Here is a 17,328-nt window from a genome sequence, read left to right as displayed (position 1 = left end):
AAGAGAATGACAAGCCACCTCAGTTGATTCAGAATGAAGGGTATTTGGTATTCTCTCCAAATCATATGTTGAAAGTATACACCTCTGAGATGGTATAGAGGCCGTGGTGTCTTTGGGCAGTAACTAGGTTTACGTTAGGTTGCAAGAATGAGGTTAATACTCTCACAGGACAAGAAAATCACCCAGGAAAGGCGAGACAGCGCATGGAGGGAAAGAAGTTGTCAACAAACTAAAACGTCGCCAAATGTGCTGGTTCCTTGATATTGGACTTCTCAGCTTCCAGAATGAAGAGCATTAAATAGTTAACTCACCTGACCAATGGCATCCTGTTGTAGCAGTCCAAGATGGCTAACATGGAGTATTTCCCAGGACATACAAGTGTGAGTGGTAAAATCCGGAAAGGTTCCCAACACATGGAACAATCTGGTTACTCAAATCCAAGTTTGTTTTTTTTTGTTTTTTTTTTTTTGTCTCCAATAAAGACAATGCAGTTCTGGCATAATGTTTATTTAAATAGTAATCTTAAAAAGGCTTTATACAAATAATATAAACACAGTTTGACATTGTCTATTTTTTACATTGTAGAATCACAGTAAAATCTCTCGAGTTTCCGTGATCTGGCTCAGCCAGCAAATGGTCAAAAACTGCACATCCTGGAAAAGCTTAACTTCCCCCCCGCCCGCTTTCTTGTCATTCATGCTCATTCCTTGGACCCTCATCCCTGTGAACTCCCCATCCCCACCAAAGAGAGAAAGCAACCCTGTGGTCCTGTGGACCGCCTAGTCCGGGAGAGCGTGGAGGTAATGTGTCATTCAGTACAAGGCAAAAAGGACATCAATACTGTGAGTTAGGTTTCCCAAAGGGAACAATTCAAGGAGATGGGCCAGTTAGCCTATCTGCAGATAAAGATAACCAATGCACCAAGGAGTCCCCTGGTCAAGTCAGAATCAGACCCAGCCCCCTTTCTTTACATCTTACGACAGACAAGCCTCCAGCCTTGGTGAGGTATCTACTTGTAGCCCTGGGGACCCTGTTTCTGTTTAGCCCTCAGGGACCACTCAGAGCCTCAAATCAGCCAAAGTGAAATGGATGCAGGACTTGTAGAGGGATGCAGGTTAAGTTGCACATAACTTAGAACTGCAGGCTATAAACAGGGCTGGTCTTTGGGGAATTAGAGAGGGCCAGGGCTCCCAGAGTGGGCCTTTGAACTTCTCTTCTCCCCACAAGCTCTCAATGTTCTGAATTCTAGCTGCATTGGGGGCAACGGGGGTAAAGATGAGAATGAGCTAACAGAGACTTTCTTCTACTGTGTGCCCAGCTCAGAGGGCATCTAACACTAAGCCCCCAGGGCTTAAAAGCTTAACTTTTCACCTCTACCACTGTGCCAATGAGTGCCAAGATCAGCAGTGACACTCAGGCTCTGGGTCAAAGTCACAACACCACCACTGAGATCCACGTGACCATTCACATACACAGTAGATACAGAGAACCCAAAGGCGCGCACAGACACACACATGTGGATAAATAGTTGTCGCTAGGACTGTTCCCTCTCTGCATACAAAACACTGGGACATCACCATCTGAACTAGCATCTTCATAAGTTAACATTTAAAGGAACCAGCCAGTCCATCCACCCTTCTTCATTTGCCTGGGTTCAAGACAAATGAAATTGTGGGTGACCACAGCAGCAAAAATAGTGAGACAGTTTCCCACTTATATGCAACAGTCTGGGCAGACTGGCAGGGCCTGTAATGTATTTCTAGGGCACAGACACTCTTTAGGCATTTTAACACAAAGTCAAGATTTGGATCTTGAGGACAATCTTATCTTTCACACAGTTTTATTCTGTTCTTCATACCTCCCTTTCAGGAGTCATCTAGGGTCTGATTTTCCCCAGGTAGCAGGATTCATCTCGCTGTGGGCCAGCGGTGAGTAGGGGATCTGGGAATGGAGTCACCGGGGTGAGAGAGAGGAATGCCTTAACTTGTGAGACAGTCGTCATTCCTACCCAGAGGGAAAATAGGTTTGTCTTCATTGTTTTTCAAGGCACTTAATAAAAAACATATAAACTGCTCTGTGTATGTGTGTGTGAGTGCGTGCATGTGTGTGTGTGTCTGTATTCATGGCACGTGATGTGTACGAATAAGAACTGGTTTTTCTGAGGCTGAAGCAGTGTGGTGACGACTTCATCCACAGCACTTGTGGACTTGTGGGTAGCAGTGACTCACGATGCCGCTGTGCTCACACCCCTGCCAGGATGGAGTCTCCCCACAAGAAATCAGTGCCATCAACCTAGCAAGGAGACCGAGTAGACAAAATGTCTCTGTCCATATTGCCCAGTCTTCCCGACACAGCTGGGGTTCTCCTTCCTTCTCCTTTGCTCTGATGTCCGTCTAGTGGCCAGGAGGAGACACACTGTCAGCTTGATTTCCCACCCTGCTCTGAGACCAGAGAATAGAGAAAAATCTCTCTCCATCTCTCACTCTGTGTGTGTGTGTGTGTGCTGTGTGCATATGTGAATATATGTATATGTTGTAGAAGAACTAATAGGAAAAAGAAAAGGCAAAGCCACCAGCAGAGGCCCCACAAAGGGACACCCCACAGTCACAAACTCTGGGTCTAGATTAAGGAATGGCCCCCAGTCATCAAAGCATTTTAAGGCTTGTCTGTGTCTAACCATAGAGGTGTGTCTATGGATTCTGGCGTGTGAAGTTTCGGTTCTGGTTTATTTTAAATTGTATATAAGAAAGAATTGTTCAGGCTGACCCTAAAATGGCAATCTTCCCCTGGATTAAAAAAAGCTAAAGGCAATAACATCCTACTTCAATATGCTAGGACTGGAAATGGCAGCTCCTCGGGCGGCTGGCAGAATCTGAACGCAGCCCAACAAGTCTCTTCAACTGTGAGACCATCTGAGGACGAGCTAAACTGGATGGCTTTTGTTTAAGTTTCCTTTCTCAAGATGGAAGGGCTGGAAAGATCTTTCGCTTTTCAAGTGTTGATTAGAGAGAGGAGGGGATCCCAACCCTCTCCCCACTTCCCCACTGGACAAGTCATTCTCTTCTGCCTCTTTGAGTTGCTCACAGACCAAAATGATAAAATGTAACAATGCAATCATAATCATAATGAACCCACAAATGAACAGAACTGTGACTCCAAAGAGATACGTTCCTGTCCGTCCCCACAGAGGACACAGCCCGATTCCTGCATTAACTTGGCCACCACGGTCCCTGGTGGGCGACAATCTCCCTCCTGGCTGCATCTCACTCTCTCCCTAGACTGTCCTGTCCATACCTTCAGTATTCTGGATCAGTTTGATTGAGATTATGGCATTCAGTTTCCAAAGGGGGAAAAATGGACTCTTCCCTAGCTCCTCTCACTGGGACGAAGCCTCAGACGCAGTTCAGGTGCAGTCCGTCAAGCCTCAGAGCAGCACTTCTGGTGGTTCATCTTGACCTTGTGCTTGAGGCCGTCGTAGAGTTCAAAGTTGTAGTTCTCCAGTGTGGTACAGCTGCGTGAGCTCAGGCCCGAGTACGAGCAGGTGCAGTAGAGCAGGAGCCCCGCGCAGGTGGCCCCTAGCAGGACGCCCAGCGAGCTCATGGCGATGATGGTGATGAGGATGGGATCCAGTGTGTAGAGCCAGCTCTTCTCTTTGCCGGATGAAGGGCCACCAGCCCCTGAGGTAGGGGAAGAGGAGTTGCTCCAGTCTCCCTCATACTCGTCTATGGCACAAAACACACAAGATTAGAGGCATGGAGACATCGTAACTGAGGTTCCCCAACCCCGAGTCTCTTTGGGGCTTAGCAGCGAGCAGCAGGCACTTGGGAAGCTTCTATGTCCTAGCTGTATCTTTTGGAACCTGGGACCTAACCTCTTCCCTGGCTCGATTCTCTCATCTATAAAATGGAGGCATTAATAAGACAATCTTCTGGGTTGTTAGGAGGATTTAGTGAACCAATAATTGCCAAGTGCTTGCAGCCTGGCACATGGTAACTACAGCCTCACCCTATCTATCTATCTATCTATCTATCTGTCTGTCTGTCTGTCTGTCTGTCTGTCATCTATCTATCTATCTATCTATCTACCTAGTATCTATCTATCTATCTATCTATCTATCTATATCTATCTACCTATTATCTATCTATCTATCTATCTATCTATCTATCTATCTATCATCTATCTACCTATAATCTACCTATCATCTATCTATCTATCTATCTATCTATCTATCTATCTATCTATCTATCTATCATCTATCTGTCTGTCTGTCTGTCTGTCTATCATCTATCTATCTATCTACCTATTATCTATCTATCTATCTACCTATTATCTATCTATCTACCTATTATCTATCTATCATCTATCTATCTATCATCTATCTATTATCTATTTATCTATCTATCTATCTATCTGTGTGTATGTATCTATCTATCTGTATGTATGTATGTATCTACATGTATGTATGTATCTGTCTGTGTGTATGCATGTATATATCTGTATGTATGAATGTATCTACATGTATGTATGTATCTATCTATGTGTATGTATGTATATATCTGTATGAATGTATGTATGTATCTATCTATATGTATGTGTGATCTATCTATCTATCATCTATCTATCATCTATCTATGTGTATGTATGTTTGTATCTGTCTGTCTGTCTGTCTGGATCTATCATCTATCTATCATCTATCTATGTGTATGTATGTTTGTATCTGTCTGTCTGTCTGGATCTATTTATCTATCTACCCATCTATGTATATGTATGTTTGTATCTATCTATCTATCTATCTATCTATCTATCTATCTATCTATCTATATCAATGTGTATGTATGTATGTATCTATGTGTATATATGTGTGTATGTATGTATCTATTTGTATGTATGTATGTATGTGTATGTATGAATGTTTGTATCTATCTACCTACCTATCTATCTTTCTTTCTATGGTATCATTGTATTTATTTATAAAGGGCATACCAGGCTGACCTTGAACCTGCCTCTACTTCATGGGTGGTGAGATTACAGGCCTGTACCACCACCCCCAGTTTTATGTATGTTAGGGATCAAACTCAGGGCTTCCCACAGCTAGGAAAGTTCTTTGCCAACTGAGCTACAGTCCCAGCTCCTACATATTTGTTCTTTAAGGACTGGTGATATATTTGGTGATAGAGCACTTGCCTCAGATGCCTGAGGTCCTAAATTCAATCCCTAATACTACAGAAGAAAGACAGAAATAGATACACAGCGGATGTTTAAGTAAACCGACTTCCATTACTTAGTTCAGGTTTTGTTGTCTTGTTTGTCTTGCTGGTGACAATCAAACCCAGGGCGCCATGCACAGTAGGCAGGTGTGCCGCCCCTCCGATGTGTCTGGAGCACTCAGGGTTTAGCAGACTCCTCAGGGGACAGTGCAGTGCCCAGGATGGATCATGTGCTGTGGGCTCATTTCTTTGTCTATCTCATGCCTCACTTCCAACCGCCTCAAGTTAAATCAAAGCACAGCCTGAGATTGTTTTTATATCATGAGTTTCCCCGCTTAGCATTCCTGGCCATGTAAGTAGCACATTTCCTTTCTAGCCCTCAGCCCTCCTTGACAGCTACACTAGATTGGTACAGGTTAAACTGGCTCACTGTTCATGTTTAAGTTCAAACCCTTAGCACGTTAGTAGGATGCGGTCTTACTGGGAGTCAAGGCCTTTGCTGAGGCAACAAGAAGAGGCCATTAGGTTGAGCCCTAACCCAATCTGACTGGTACTTCACAGAAAGGAGGAATGTGGACATGAGCAAATTCAGAAACGGTCATGTACAAACCAGGGAGAGAGAGAGAGATGGGGGGAGAGAACCTCACAGCTTTCAGAAAGAACCAGCCTTGTCCATACCTTCACCTAGGACAAGCCTCCAAAGTGGAAAGAAAATAAATTCTGTAGGAGAAACACCCAGTTTGTGGCCTTGCCATCAACTCAGGAAAAGACATCCTTAGGAACTGTGTGCAGGACCCAGCTCATCAGGGTCCCCTACAAAGTCCACGAGGGAAGGAGAGGGCACTACATTTTTGTTAGTAGGTGCTGCAACCGAGGTTTAAAGGACCTGAGTGACCAGGTAACTCACTCTGGTTTACCACAGAGGAGTTAAAGGGCCAGGAGACAGCCCCCTGCACACCCCTCCTCTCGCTTTAGACGTTGGCGCTTCTCCTTGATCTACTGCAGACTCCCGTGTCAGCCACTTGAGCTCTTTTGCCCATAAAAGGAGAGTTGGAGTGGTTTGTGCAGGGAGCTCCTGCAGCCCGCTGACAAGGTGCTGTTTGGGTTTGTCATTCCAGTTTCTATAACTACGCTTGACGTTTCTGACTAAGGTCAGGTTAAAAGCAGCTTCTCTAGGAACTTCTAAATGTTCAGTCTTGACCTGAAGTTGTTCTGTGAGTGTGGGGCTCCCGGTCATCAGACTTGGTGCTCACAAAAGTCCCGGAGTACCTCACTACTGAGTTCAAGGTAGACATTACATCTACGTGTTTGTCTCCCCTCCCCCAGGACTCTTGAATTAGCCTCTAGAAGTATGTGCATTTGAAATGCCAAGATAGAGCTTGGAATAAGTGTGAAAAAAAAATGAGGTGGCCAGCGTGAACCAAACCCTTAAGTGTTCAATAAGCAAGACCTGGCATCTTGGATAGTTGGACAAGATTCCCTGTAAGTGGTGGAGTGCATTGCCCATGCTAGCTGGAGACGGTTCACGGTCAGACAACTCACTCAGGCCTCTCTGTGGAGGATGTCACTGGGGTCAAGCACTGACAGCAAAGAGGAGAGCACTTTACACCTCTAAAGGGTTTATTCAGATTTAAAGTCCACCGATAAAGGAAGTTGCCTGAAATGGGGGCCTGTTTTGGATTAGACCAAGAAAATCTGATAAACTTTCTAAACCTGGAGATTTGACCTTCGCAAAGTAATTAGTGATTTCTTTGTTCTCCTCTGGGCTCTTTTCACTTATATTTCTGACTGATAGTTCTAAATGCTGGTCTTCCCATAGCCAAAACATTATTTTTTGTTGATGTTTTAAACAAAAGCTGAATTTCATGATTATCTGTTAAATCATAGTGATACCCACCATCAATTTCATCTTCATAGCCCTCTCCCCCATGGATTTCTGGAATGTCCACTATTAAAATAAAGAAAAAAGGAAAACAAACACACCAAATTATCAGAAGTTCTGTCATTGCAACCAAAAGGCAAAGACTCAACCATTTTTGAGCCTGGTTCCCCATTGCGGTGGGCTTCTAGAGAACCCCACGCTTTTAGATCATTTAGCATGCGTGTTGCTAGGGTATTTCTCCTGCAAAAGAGCTTTCTTCCTACAATAACGAGAAACACAAAGAAAGGTCACATCTTCAGTAATCAGTAACCTCTCTCCCTTGTGTTTTCACAACTCTCCTTCATTACTAGCTGAAGTGTGGGTTTCAGGGAGGCCCCTTGACTTCTATGTGTATCCCCAGCCACCATTACAATGACAAATACTTAATGTAGCAAACTAAATCTCCCCACGTGCAGGAATCTCAGTAGACACAAAGTGCTAAGTCATGGATTCGGTAACCACAGGGCAGCTGAAGGAGGTCATGCTTCCCCATCAGATGCCTCAATGTAAAAGGATTGTAAAGACGATCTTGATGTCTTCTTCAATTCCACCCGTGCTGCTGTTTCTTACCTTCCCCACCCAGGCTATTTTTATGTTTTGTTTGTTTGTTTGTTTACAGCTTAGACTAGATCAAACATAGGCACCCAACCTAACTAGTTCAGGCTTGAATAGAGCTACTAAATTCATTTACCCTGAAATTTTCCAGTATTATCAATGCCTATCTTTTCCTTTTATATGATAATTTGAAGGTGTTTCATGCACAACACTGTCCAATTTACAGAAATCCGAACCAAAGGAAATTACCTGTCTAAAATGCTAAACCATTTAAAAAGAGATTCAAATGTGTGATAGTAAACAGAGTCTTCTCATTTCTGCCCATGTCTCCAGCTAATTAGGACACTCAAAACCTCAAACAGCTGAAGTAACAAGGAGAAGAAAGAACTTTAGACCACACACAATGTCTTGCTCGTCAGCGTTTGTGTATTGGGGACCATCACCTTGACCATGAACTGAACTGAGAGATCTATCACTGTCATTCTTTTAAAAAATCTACTCATTTCCAATCATACTAAAAGTCTCCTTCCCTCCTGGCCGAGTGCTAAAGCGTCTCCACATCCCACAGCCTCTAGAAAAGGCCGCACGGAACAACCTGCCAAGATCCACTCAAAGGACCACTGCCATGTGGCACTGGTCCTCTACGACTCCAGCCCAGTCCCGGCATGCTTTAGCGTAGCAACTGGCACCTGCAGGCCATGCCAGCTTTCCTACCTTGATGCCCATCTCCTGCATTATCCTCCAGGCTCCCCCACAAAGCAGGCTGTTGCTTTGAAATGAAGATGTGAACATGATTCTACAAGAGGCAGGTGGTGTCTGTCACAGGGATCACACTGAGCTTGTGAAAGTCAACCCAGACTTTTTTAAAAATAGGATTATATGTATTTTTAAAAATAAGAACCTGGAAAAAGCTCACATTTCTGACAATTAATTAGTTTGAAGGGATGCTCAAACGTCTTAGCATCTTCAAGGTTAGAAGATACAGAATACTGTATATATGCAATATGTGAGTCAGACTAGGGTAAAAAACATGGGCTCTTAACAGTGACCTCTGGGTAAAACCCTGCACTTGCTTTTTTTTTTTTTTTGGTTTTTCGAGACAGGGTTTCTCTGTGGTTTTGGAGCCAGTCCTGGAACTAGCTCTTGTAGACCAGGCTGGTCTCGAACTCACAGAGATCCGCCTGCCTCTGCCTCCCAAGTGCTGGGATTAAAGGCGTGCGCCACCACCGCCCGGCCCCTGCACTTGCTTCTGGTCTTTATCAAAGACAAGCAAATTTCTCAGAGGCTGGAGTGTTCCCTTGCTCCATCTCACACCCCAGAGAAGAAGACGGAGGTCACCACTGATCGCTGACTAGAGAGGGAAGGCTGTGGCATTGATCTAGAAAGGAAAGGGTTAAATGGATGACAGTGATTGTGGGGACAGTTTTTTCCTAGGCCTGCTGGCTCTCGAAGCAGTGGACTGGACAAGATGGCTTCCTAAGAATTGGCCCGTTGCTAAGTTTCAGTGGAATTGATTGCTTAGGCCCAGCTGAGATTCTGCACCTGGACAATCAAAGGCCACTTAAGGTAAGGAACACTTCAGTGGCTCTGGTCCGCTCTTGGAATAAACACTGATCCCAGGAATTTGTGTGAGTGGGAAGGGGTCAAGAAAAGAAGAAGTTAATCAGCCTTTTCAAAAGCGCATCTGCTCGCCAAGCCTAAAGAGAGAATAGCACACTGGGGAAAACCCAAATAAAAGGAACATTTGTACAGAAAGCAATTCACTTTGATAGCAATTTCTCTAGTCCCTTTGCTCATGTTCTTGATATCTGTATTTGATTAAGAGATTTTTCTCTTGGAAGCTCCTTTGCTTTTCACTGGCCTCCTGTTTTTTCAGTTGAGCCCACAAGATAAACCTAAGGATGCTTTTATTTGTTTGTTTGTTTCTTTCCTTTTAGGATGCAGGCAAGAAGGTTGATACATGGGGAGGGGAGTGTTCTGGAGTTCTGGCAAAGACAAGTAAGAAAGGGAAGGGCAGTTGCCACAATGAAGTCCAGAAGGAGGGGTCCTGGCTCCCACAGGAGACAGGAAGAAGGATGATTTGGAGCTCCAGGCAGGGAGTGAGGTGGCAGCTGTGTGGGAGGGGGAAATGTCAGCCTGAAGATGCTGTGCCAGCTGGGGAACCGAGGACAGGTTGGCGATGACAGTATTTAGAATTCGGCCGCAGCAGGGGCAACACTGGGAGTGGAAGACTCAAAATTGTGTCAGTGGTAAGGTGTGTTTGTGAGTGTGAGCGAGGCTGCGGCATGAAATGAGCTAACCTCACAGCAGTCCAGGTCAGGAGGAGACCTCAACACCCACAGGACTCCCCCTTGAACCTCTGTGCTCCCAGGACCCCGTTTTCTTCTTGGTCCCTGTGTGAATTCAGTCTCAGGCCAATCTGACTACAAAGCCTGACTCCTGATCCTCAGGGCCTAATGCAATGGCTCCCCTCCCCGCTTGGTTACTCAGACTGTACTGGACTCAGTGGGCTGCTGAGATTTGTTCACTTCCATTGGGTATGCAGGACACTGCACTGCAACCACATCTCCATTACGCCATCCTTATGTGTGTGTGTGTGTGTGTGTGTGTGTGTGTGTCTGGTGTGTGTGTGTGTGTGAGAGAGAGAGAGAGAGAGAGAGAGAAAGAGAGAGAGAGAGAGATAGAGAGAGAGAGAGAGAGAGAGACAAGTCTGTGGTGTGTGTGTATGTGGTGTATGTGTGTGTAAGAGAGAGAGAAGTGTGTGGTGGTATGGTGTGTGGTGTGTGTGGTGTGCGTGTGTGTGTGTGAGAGAGAGAGAGGTGTGTGGTATGTGTGAAGTGTATATGTGTGTGTGTGTGAGAGAGAGAGAGGTGTGTGTGGTGTGTGTGATGTATGTGTGTGGTATGTGTATGAGAGGTGTGTGTGGGGGTGTGGTGTGGTGTGTATGTGGTGTGTGTGATGTGTGTGGTGTGTGTGCATGGTGTGTTGTGTGTTGTGTGTGTGTGTGTGTAGTGTGTGTGTATGCACAGGGAATCAAAAGGACAACATCAAATATTGTCCTCAGATGCTATCTATCCACCTTATTTTTTTGTTTCTGTTTTTTTTTTAGACAATTGGCCTAGAACTTGCCAATTCAGCAAGCCTGGCGGGCCAGTGAGCCCTACAGCTGGCCAGTGAGCCCTATGGCAGGTCAGTGAGCCCTACAGCTGGCCAGTGAGCCCTACAGCTGGCCAGTGAGCCCTACGGCTGGCCAGTGAGCCCTACAGCTCGCCAGTGAGCCTTACGGCTGGCCAGTGAGCCCTATGGCTGGCCAGTGAGCCCTATGGCAGGTCAGTGAGCCCTACAGCTGGCCAGTGAGTTCTACGGCTGGTCAGTGAGCCCTACGGCTGGTCAGTGAGCCCTACGGCTGGTCAGTGAGCCCTACGGCTGGTCAGTGAGCCCTACGGCTGGCCAGTGAGCCCTACGGCTGGCCAGTGAGCCCTATGACTGGCCAGTGAACCGTATGGCTGGCCAGTGAGCCCCAGAGATCTGCCGCTACCCATCCAGGCAGCAGGATGGGCATCCTCTACCACTTGACTGGATCACTGACTCGTCACTTTGCTGGTAGCTTCTAAAGACTTCTTATTTGTGACCTGAGGTTTGGAGTTTCAAGATTTCCCTGGTAGGCATCACCTAGAAAGGGAAGGCTGCATCACATCATGCTTCAAAGCAGTCTTGACTAACAAGTTAAGCAAACATCACTCATAAAGAGGGTGCACTTGGTGTCCAGAGAACACACTGGAATTTGGGTAATACGGGTGCATAGAGTTGGGTGTCTACCATTGAGACTCCTCAGTATAGCGGGGAAACCAAAGCTCTCAGCCCCAGAACAGCACAGGGGAAGAAAAAGCATTTATGAAGGAGACTCCACAGTGCAGCTGGAGTCCAGGGAGGGAATTAGGCAAAATAAAGTTGGGCAACTGTCAGCAAGGAAGATGCAGGTATAGGAAAGGGGATACTTCAGCATCCCGGCTACTGCGAGGTGGGCTTGGGGACATTCTTCTGTTCCCCATCTGTTCAACTGTCAGGATCAGCAGCTGAGCCTTTTCTCCACACCCTCATCTCTTGGCTTTTTGGCCTGTATCCCCCATGACTCACAAATATCCTACTGTGTCTTCCTCTACCAGTGAGGCAGACTGGTACCTGCTGTCAGCTGCTGAAGACCAGGCAGTGAGCGGCTGAGATGAGCTCAGGTGCCTGAAAGGGGTTAGCCATAGCTTGAACAGCCACACCAGCAGAGTTGCCCCCATCCCAAAATGAAAACCAGTAACTAACAAAACCCTGGCCACTTTCATGTGGAAACGGTAGCCTGAGGTCCAAGAGTCACCTTGTTCCCTCAGGTGTCTCTTTCTTTCTGCAGGATCAAGAGACAGTAGGCACAAGAAGTGTCTCAAGTTGTTGCCTGTCTCCTGCTATGCTGTGTTTTCGGAATGAGAGACACAGAGGCTAGTTACCCAAACATCTCTGCACGTCTCCATAACTCCCTCACCCCAGAAGCATCAACATGGTGGTGTCCCGGTCAGCAGATCATAGCACTGTGGCACCAACGGTGAGTATCCATGCCTACTCACTAATGTGAGTGCTTCTCCCCTGAAGGGCCTGGAATACTGCCTGGGACTGTCGGACCACACATGCTAGTCAGGGGAAACACCCCTTGATACGCCAACCTGCAGCTGGGAAACCCCACCAACCTTGATTTTCAGCTCTCCAGATAGAATTCTTGCTCTGGCTTTCTTCCTATCCCGGGCCCCTCCCCTTTCTGCAGTTTCTGTCAGGAGATTCTCAGCCTTCACTCTCACCACTTGGTATGCTGTGGTCTACTGTGAGTGTGGCGGCCTTGCCAGTGTGCTGTGTACTCTCTGCATCGTAAGAGAACTTCACAAGCTTGCCAGGGGAATGGGCAGCCTGCTTCAAGCCACTGGCTGCTTTTAAATAATTTAAGATAGCCCATCCCCGGGTCACTTGCATGTGATCATTTCAGAACACTGATGCGCTGATTTTCTCCGATGAGCCCCTCCCATGACAACACTGAGCAGGAGTGTGAGAGACCAAGCTTGCCACCCAGAGCATGGGGAAAGACACTCAGAGGAACGCTTGGCTTAGCGTTGCTCTGATCCTGAGCAGAGACAGCACGGGGCATAGAGAAGCGCAGGCCCAGGAGCAGGCGTCCATTTCTCAGTTTGGTCCTAGACGTCAGAGCCCTGCCTGTCCTGGGTCCACTCTGAGCTCCTCTGCTCTGGAACCCATCTTAGCATTTACCGTTCCTTCCTTACAAAACATTGATTCTATTTTGTTCTAAAGTGTGTTTGTGTGAGTGTGCATGTCCTGTGTGAGTGCCCACGGAAGCCAGAAGAGGGTGCTGGAGTTACAGGTGGTTGTGAGCTGGTTGTCTACAAGAATACTATACAATCTTAACAGCTGAGCTGTCTCTCCACGCTCCACCGATCTGCTCTTCTGATGAGGGCTGACACACACAAGAAGACTTCTAAACACAAGGGCCCTGAATCCCCATAGTACTCACTGACCATCCCTCACCCTGGCCCTGTCCTCTCTGAAGTCAGTGAGAAGAACATGAAAAGCGTGGAGCGTTGGGAGTCACAAAGTTCCACTTTTTCAACACTTGCTGTTAACTGCAGACTTGGTGACAAAAATGGCTACTGTGTGACCCTCGCCTCACACCTGGAACTGGGCTAATAACATCTCAGAGAAAGCTAGTCTCCATGCCTACAGAAACCACTAAAATTTAGTTACCTTTGAAAGAAGTCAAGAGCCCACCACAGGGAACCTCTGACCATGTTCGTTTCTGCAGGTACCAAGTATCGCCACTTCTCTTGTGGAGAGGAAGTGGACGGAGGGAGGTCAAACGCAGGAAGGCCCTGAACAAAACAGCGAGAGACTGAACTCAAGCTACAGATTTTCAGCACCTTGTTCACAGCCCACGACTTATTTGGGATATGCTCTTGGCTGCTTAGAACCATTATTGGATTTGATTCCAAGTTCCGGAAGCCCCAAGCCAGCTGAATCTACGAGTCATCCAGGTGGAAGTTCGCCTTCAGAAAATTCTCTCAGCCATTCTGTTTTATTTTATTTTCCCAGCAGGAGACACGACACCGAGATCTCAATAAACCAGAAATAATGGAGGGCTACGGAGATATTTCTTGGCACTTCAAAATGTTTAATTTGGTTTAGCGTTTAGTACTGGCTGAGGATTCTTCCTCCCAACCACACTTAATTTCCCTAATTCAGCTTGTTCATCCCCAGTTACAGAGAGGAGCCAGCAGTTCAGATGTTGATATAGATCCTGCCAAATCTGCATTTGAGAGTCAGGCCACTTGTGAGCTGCTCTCCCTTGCTGGGTTTGGCCTGAGTTTAGCAGCCCCCCCCCCCCCCCCGAAGATCCTTTAGCATGGATTTCTACCTTTCAGGGTATAATCAAATGGATGGAGGGACATGGAAAAAACAATTTTTGGAATTTTTCCATGTGGCTTCCATTAGGAAAAGACAAAGAAGGTTGGTATGAGATTACTGGGGGAGTCTGATCTTGCATGCAGTCATTATTTTCTATTATACTTAGTTAAAAACTAGGAAGAACCCCTAAAAACATTTGGAAATGTGAACGGCAAACAAGAAGGCTGTGAGATGACCTAGTAATACATTCAAGCATGGAGGGAGAGGAGCAGCTGGGGCCAGGAATTCTGCACTGAGCCTCAACTATTGCATGAAAGGAAAAATGCAGCCAGAGACGTGTTTAGCTATAATATAGATGAGCTTACAAGGCAGGGCAGAAAGTTATGGAATCTCTCCATCTCCCAAAGAAGGTGTGTCAACAAGCAATTGGCTCTCTGTCCTTTTTGTGGGCTAGATTTATTAAGGAATGATTGAGGGGAAGACACAGAGACTCTCCGGGGAAAGACACTCTGCCTCTCTCCCTGCATTCCCAGAGATGTAAAGAAAAAAGGAATTCTTCTAAATGTATATATATGCCAGAGATTCTTCTTTTCCCGGTGGGACTTTTTGCCATTTCTTCCATCCTAAAGTCCCAGTAATCAAGCAGGCTGTACCAGTCAGTTTGTCATCACAGGGACCAAAATGCCTGAGGGGACAAACAAAGGGGGGGGGCACTGTTCGCTTTGCCAGACGTTTCATAGTCAGCAGTCACGTGGTTCCCTTACTGCAGACTCTCAAGGAGGCAGAGCATGGCAAGAAGGGAAGGGCCGAGCAAAACTGTTCCCTTCACAGTGAGCTTTGGGAAGGAGAGAGAGAAGGTGGGGACAAGAAGGCGCACCCTCAGTTCCACGCTTTCTCCAGCCACATCCTACATTCTGCTAGCCTGTTTCATGTTTACCTATCAATGCTTTGACCCACGGATTAAACCAGTGCCTTTGGGACACAGTCAGATCTCTACCAACTCTAGATTAAGTCTTTGGGGACATTTTATTACCCAAGTCATAAAAGTTACAAGAAACATCTCTCTGAAGTGGGGTTTGGCACAACCTTGATCAACAAGAGGGAAGACAGATTTGAAGAATCAAAACGGACACTAACTTCTCATGTGAAAGTGGGCATTTTCTAGAAGGCTAACAAACTCCACCACTGTCACCAAGAAAATTCACAATACTCATGAGTTGGGCTCTGCTTATACATTCTTATAAGTAAGAATGAGTTTCTAATAATATAATTTTACAGAGGCCAAAACGGTATCATTCTCAATCCGTTCACAAGATAAATTTCTCCAGCTTCTTGCTGGTGGTTGAGGGTTATGATCCCAACAGAAAGGTTCTGTCGGCTTTAGATCTGTCTTCTCACAAGAACGTTCCTTTTGGAGGAAATATCAATTAAGCACTTGAGTGAAGGACTCTTCCCTTTGATTTTTTCCCAAGAGAAGGCATTGGCAAAGGATGGTAGAGAGAATGTAAACACACCAGAAAACAAAAGAGACTACAAGAGGGAGAGGGTGGACTCTGAAGATGAACTGTACCTGACACAGGGGTAGAGGTGACGATTTGGTCTTCCTTGAGCAAGTGCAGGACAGACAGGTGCAGTGACCCCATCTGGAATCTCAGACCCTGGAAATGATGCTGGGCCCAACGCTTCCCATGAACATTATTGATTGGATCACACTTTTGGTGCACAGTTGGCTCGGGCTATGGTGACTTCTCTGAGCTCTTAGGACGTACCCTAGTCATTTGGTCTAGGTCCCAATGACTCCCTTCTCATTCTCAATTCCATATGATGAGCTATTCCTAGAGAAGCAATTGAGAGGCACAATAGCCTCTCCAAATCATTATAATACTCCTTCTAGCCTTTGATAGTATAAGGAAATACAAAAGACAAAAAAGTCCTTGGGGCTAAAATGTGTTTCCATGGTTAGCAGGATTTTGGTCAGGGACATGTCAGTTCAAAGTGCTTTGCACACCCCTGTTATGACTGGATCTAAAAGATACCCGCAAGCTGCAGAAGGTACTTAAGTTGGACTGGAGTCTTTGTCTTGGGTAGCGATAACGGTACTAAAAGGGCTCAAGTGTGGAACACAGAACAGAGAAGACAAGAGAAGATACTGTGTGCAAGGCTTGGCATATTGGCATTTGGAACCTGCCAGGTCTCACTCTGGGCCTTCTTTATTTCCAGAGTCATGTGCACATTCGAAGGCCCAAGAGGAAGGGTCCCTAGTTCTTTTGCAGATTAAAAGAAAGCCCACAAGGCACATACATGACCCTAGACACTCTTCCCTGTGCTCAGAGCTAATGTGCTAGTACTGTGACCCTCTTGTCTCACATACAATGGAACTCAAGGCAGTGCTCTTCTTAGAAATAGTGTATTAGACTCAGGTCTCTTTGCTTCTCCTCCTGCCGCCATTCCTTGCTTGAGTTCTGTGGGATAAATAGATTTTCCTACATTTTGAGACATCCCATCAAACAACAGCCCTGCTGCCAATGTCTTTCCTTTATTGCCAAAGCCCCAAGCCTCCTTGGAAGAAAGATTGGTGCCCCCTCTCAGCCCACAAACACTGTTTCTCTCCAGGTCCTCCTTTGGGAGCTTCTAGGATTTCAGACTTCCTCTTGGCACATGGGTCTACCTGAAGTTGCTGGAATCATCTGGTCTGCAGTACAATGCTGTGCAATGGCCTTAAAGGATATTTTTACATTAATTTTTTAGTAGAAAACATAAATAAATAACAACAAGGCACAGCACAGTCGCTCTTTGCAGAAACCAAGCAGAACTCATTAATCATGGACAGCAGGACTCTTTGCTGAACCCAGGGACAAAATCAACCTGGGCTACAGCTGCCACTTTCAGACAGGACTGTATTCTCTACAAACCTGGCAGTTAAAAAATATTTTCAAGTTCTAGAGAAGAACTGCCTGGGTTGTAAATTTTCTAAAACTGTCCAGAGTCTTCTGTGGCAAGGGCTGTGCCTACTTTAGAGAGTGGCACAGAGAGTACGTGTTTTCTGCAAATGCACGAAGGGATCCATACCCATGGGGTCCCCTAGTTTCTCCAATTCTCCCACATGAAAACAAGTTCCTTCATGGTAAACCTTCGCTATTTATTTGCATTGTTTATTAAAAATGCAAACAGAAAAAGAAGCAAACTTCAACAGTGTTC

At 45.9% G+C, this 17,328-nt stretch overlaps 1 protein-coding gene across 2 annotated transcripts in view; it reads right to left on the bottom strand.

The window, feature by feature from the left end:
• Nucleotides 1-497: 497 nt before the first annotated feature.
• Nrp2 (neuropilin 2) overlaps nucleotides 498-17,328 on the bottom strand; it is a 117,001-nt gene continuing 100,170 nt past the window's right edge. Inside the window, exons 16-17 of one of the 2 annotated variants that reach the window (XM_041658961.1) lie at nucleotides 7,105-7,155; nucleotides 498-3,722 (exon numbers count right to left, since the gene is read on the bottom strand). In XM_041658961.1, the coding sequence (XP_041514895.1) occupies nucleotides 3,418-3,722; nucleotides 7,105-7,155 (356 nt within the window). In that variant the 3' untranslated portion in view covers nucleotides 498-3,417. The remainder of the gene's footprint in view (nucleotides 3,723-7,104; nucleotides 7,156-17,328) is intronic. The other variant, XM_041658962.1, reaches the window with a different exon arrangement.

The sequence above is a fragment of the Microtus oregoni genome, unplaced genomic scaffold, assembly GCF_018167655.1.
Source record: "Microtus oregoni isolate MIOR12 unplaced genomic scaffold, Mior012 000010F_ref0000083, whole genome shotgun sequence".
NCBI lineage: Eukaryota > Metazoa > Chordata > Mammalia > Rodentia > Cricetidae > Microtus > Microtus oregoni.
Note: the sequence above shows the minus strand (reverse complement) of the source record. Positions and strands in the feature narration are given on the sequence as shown.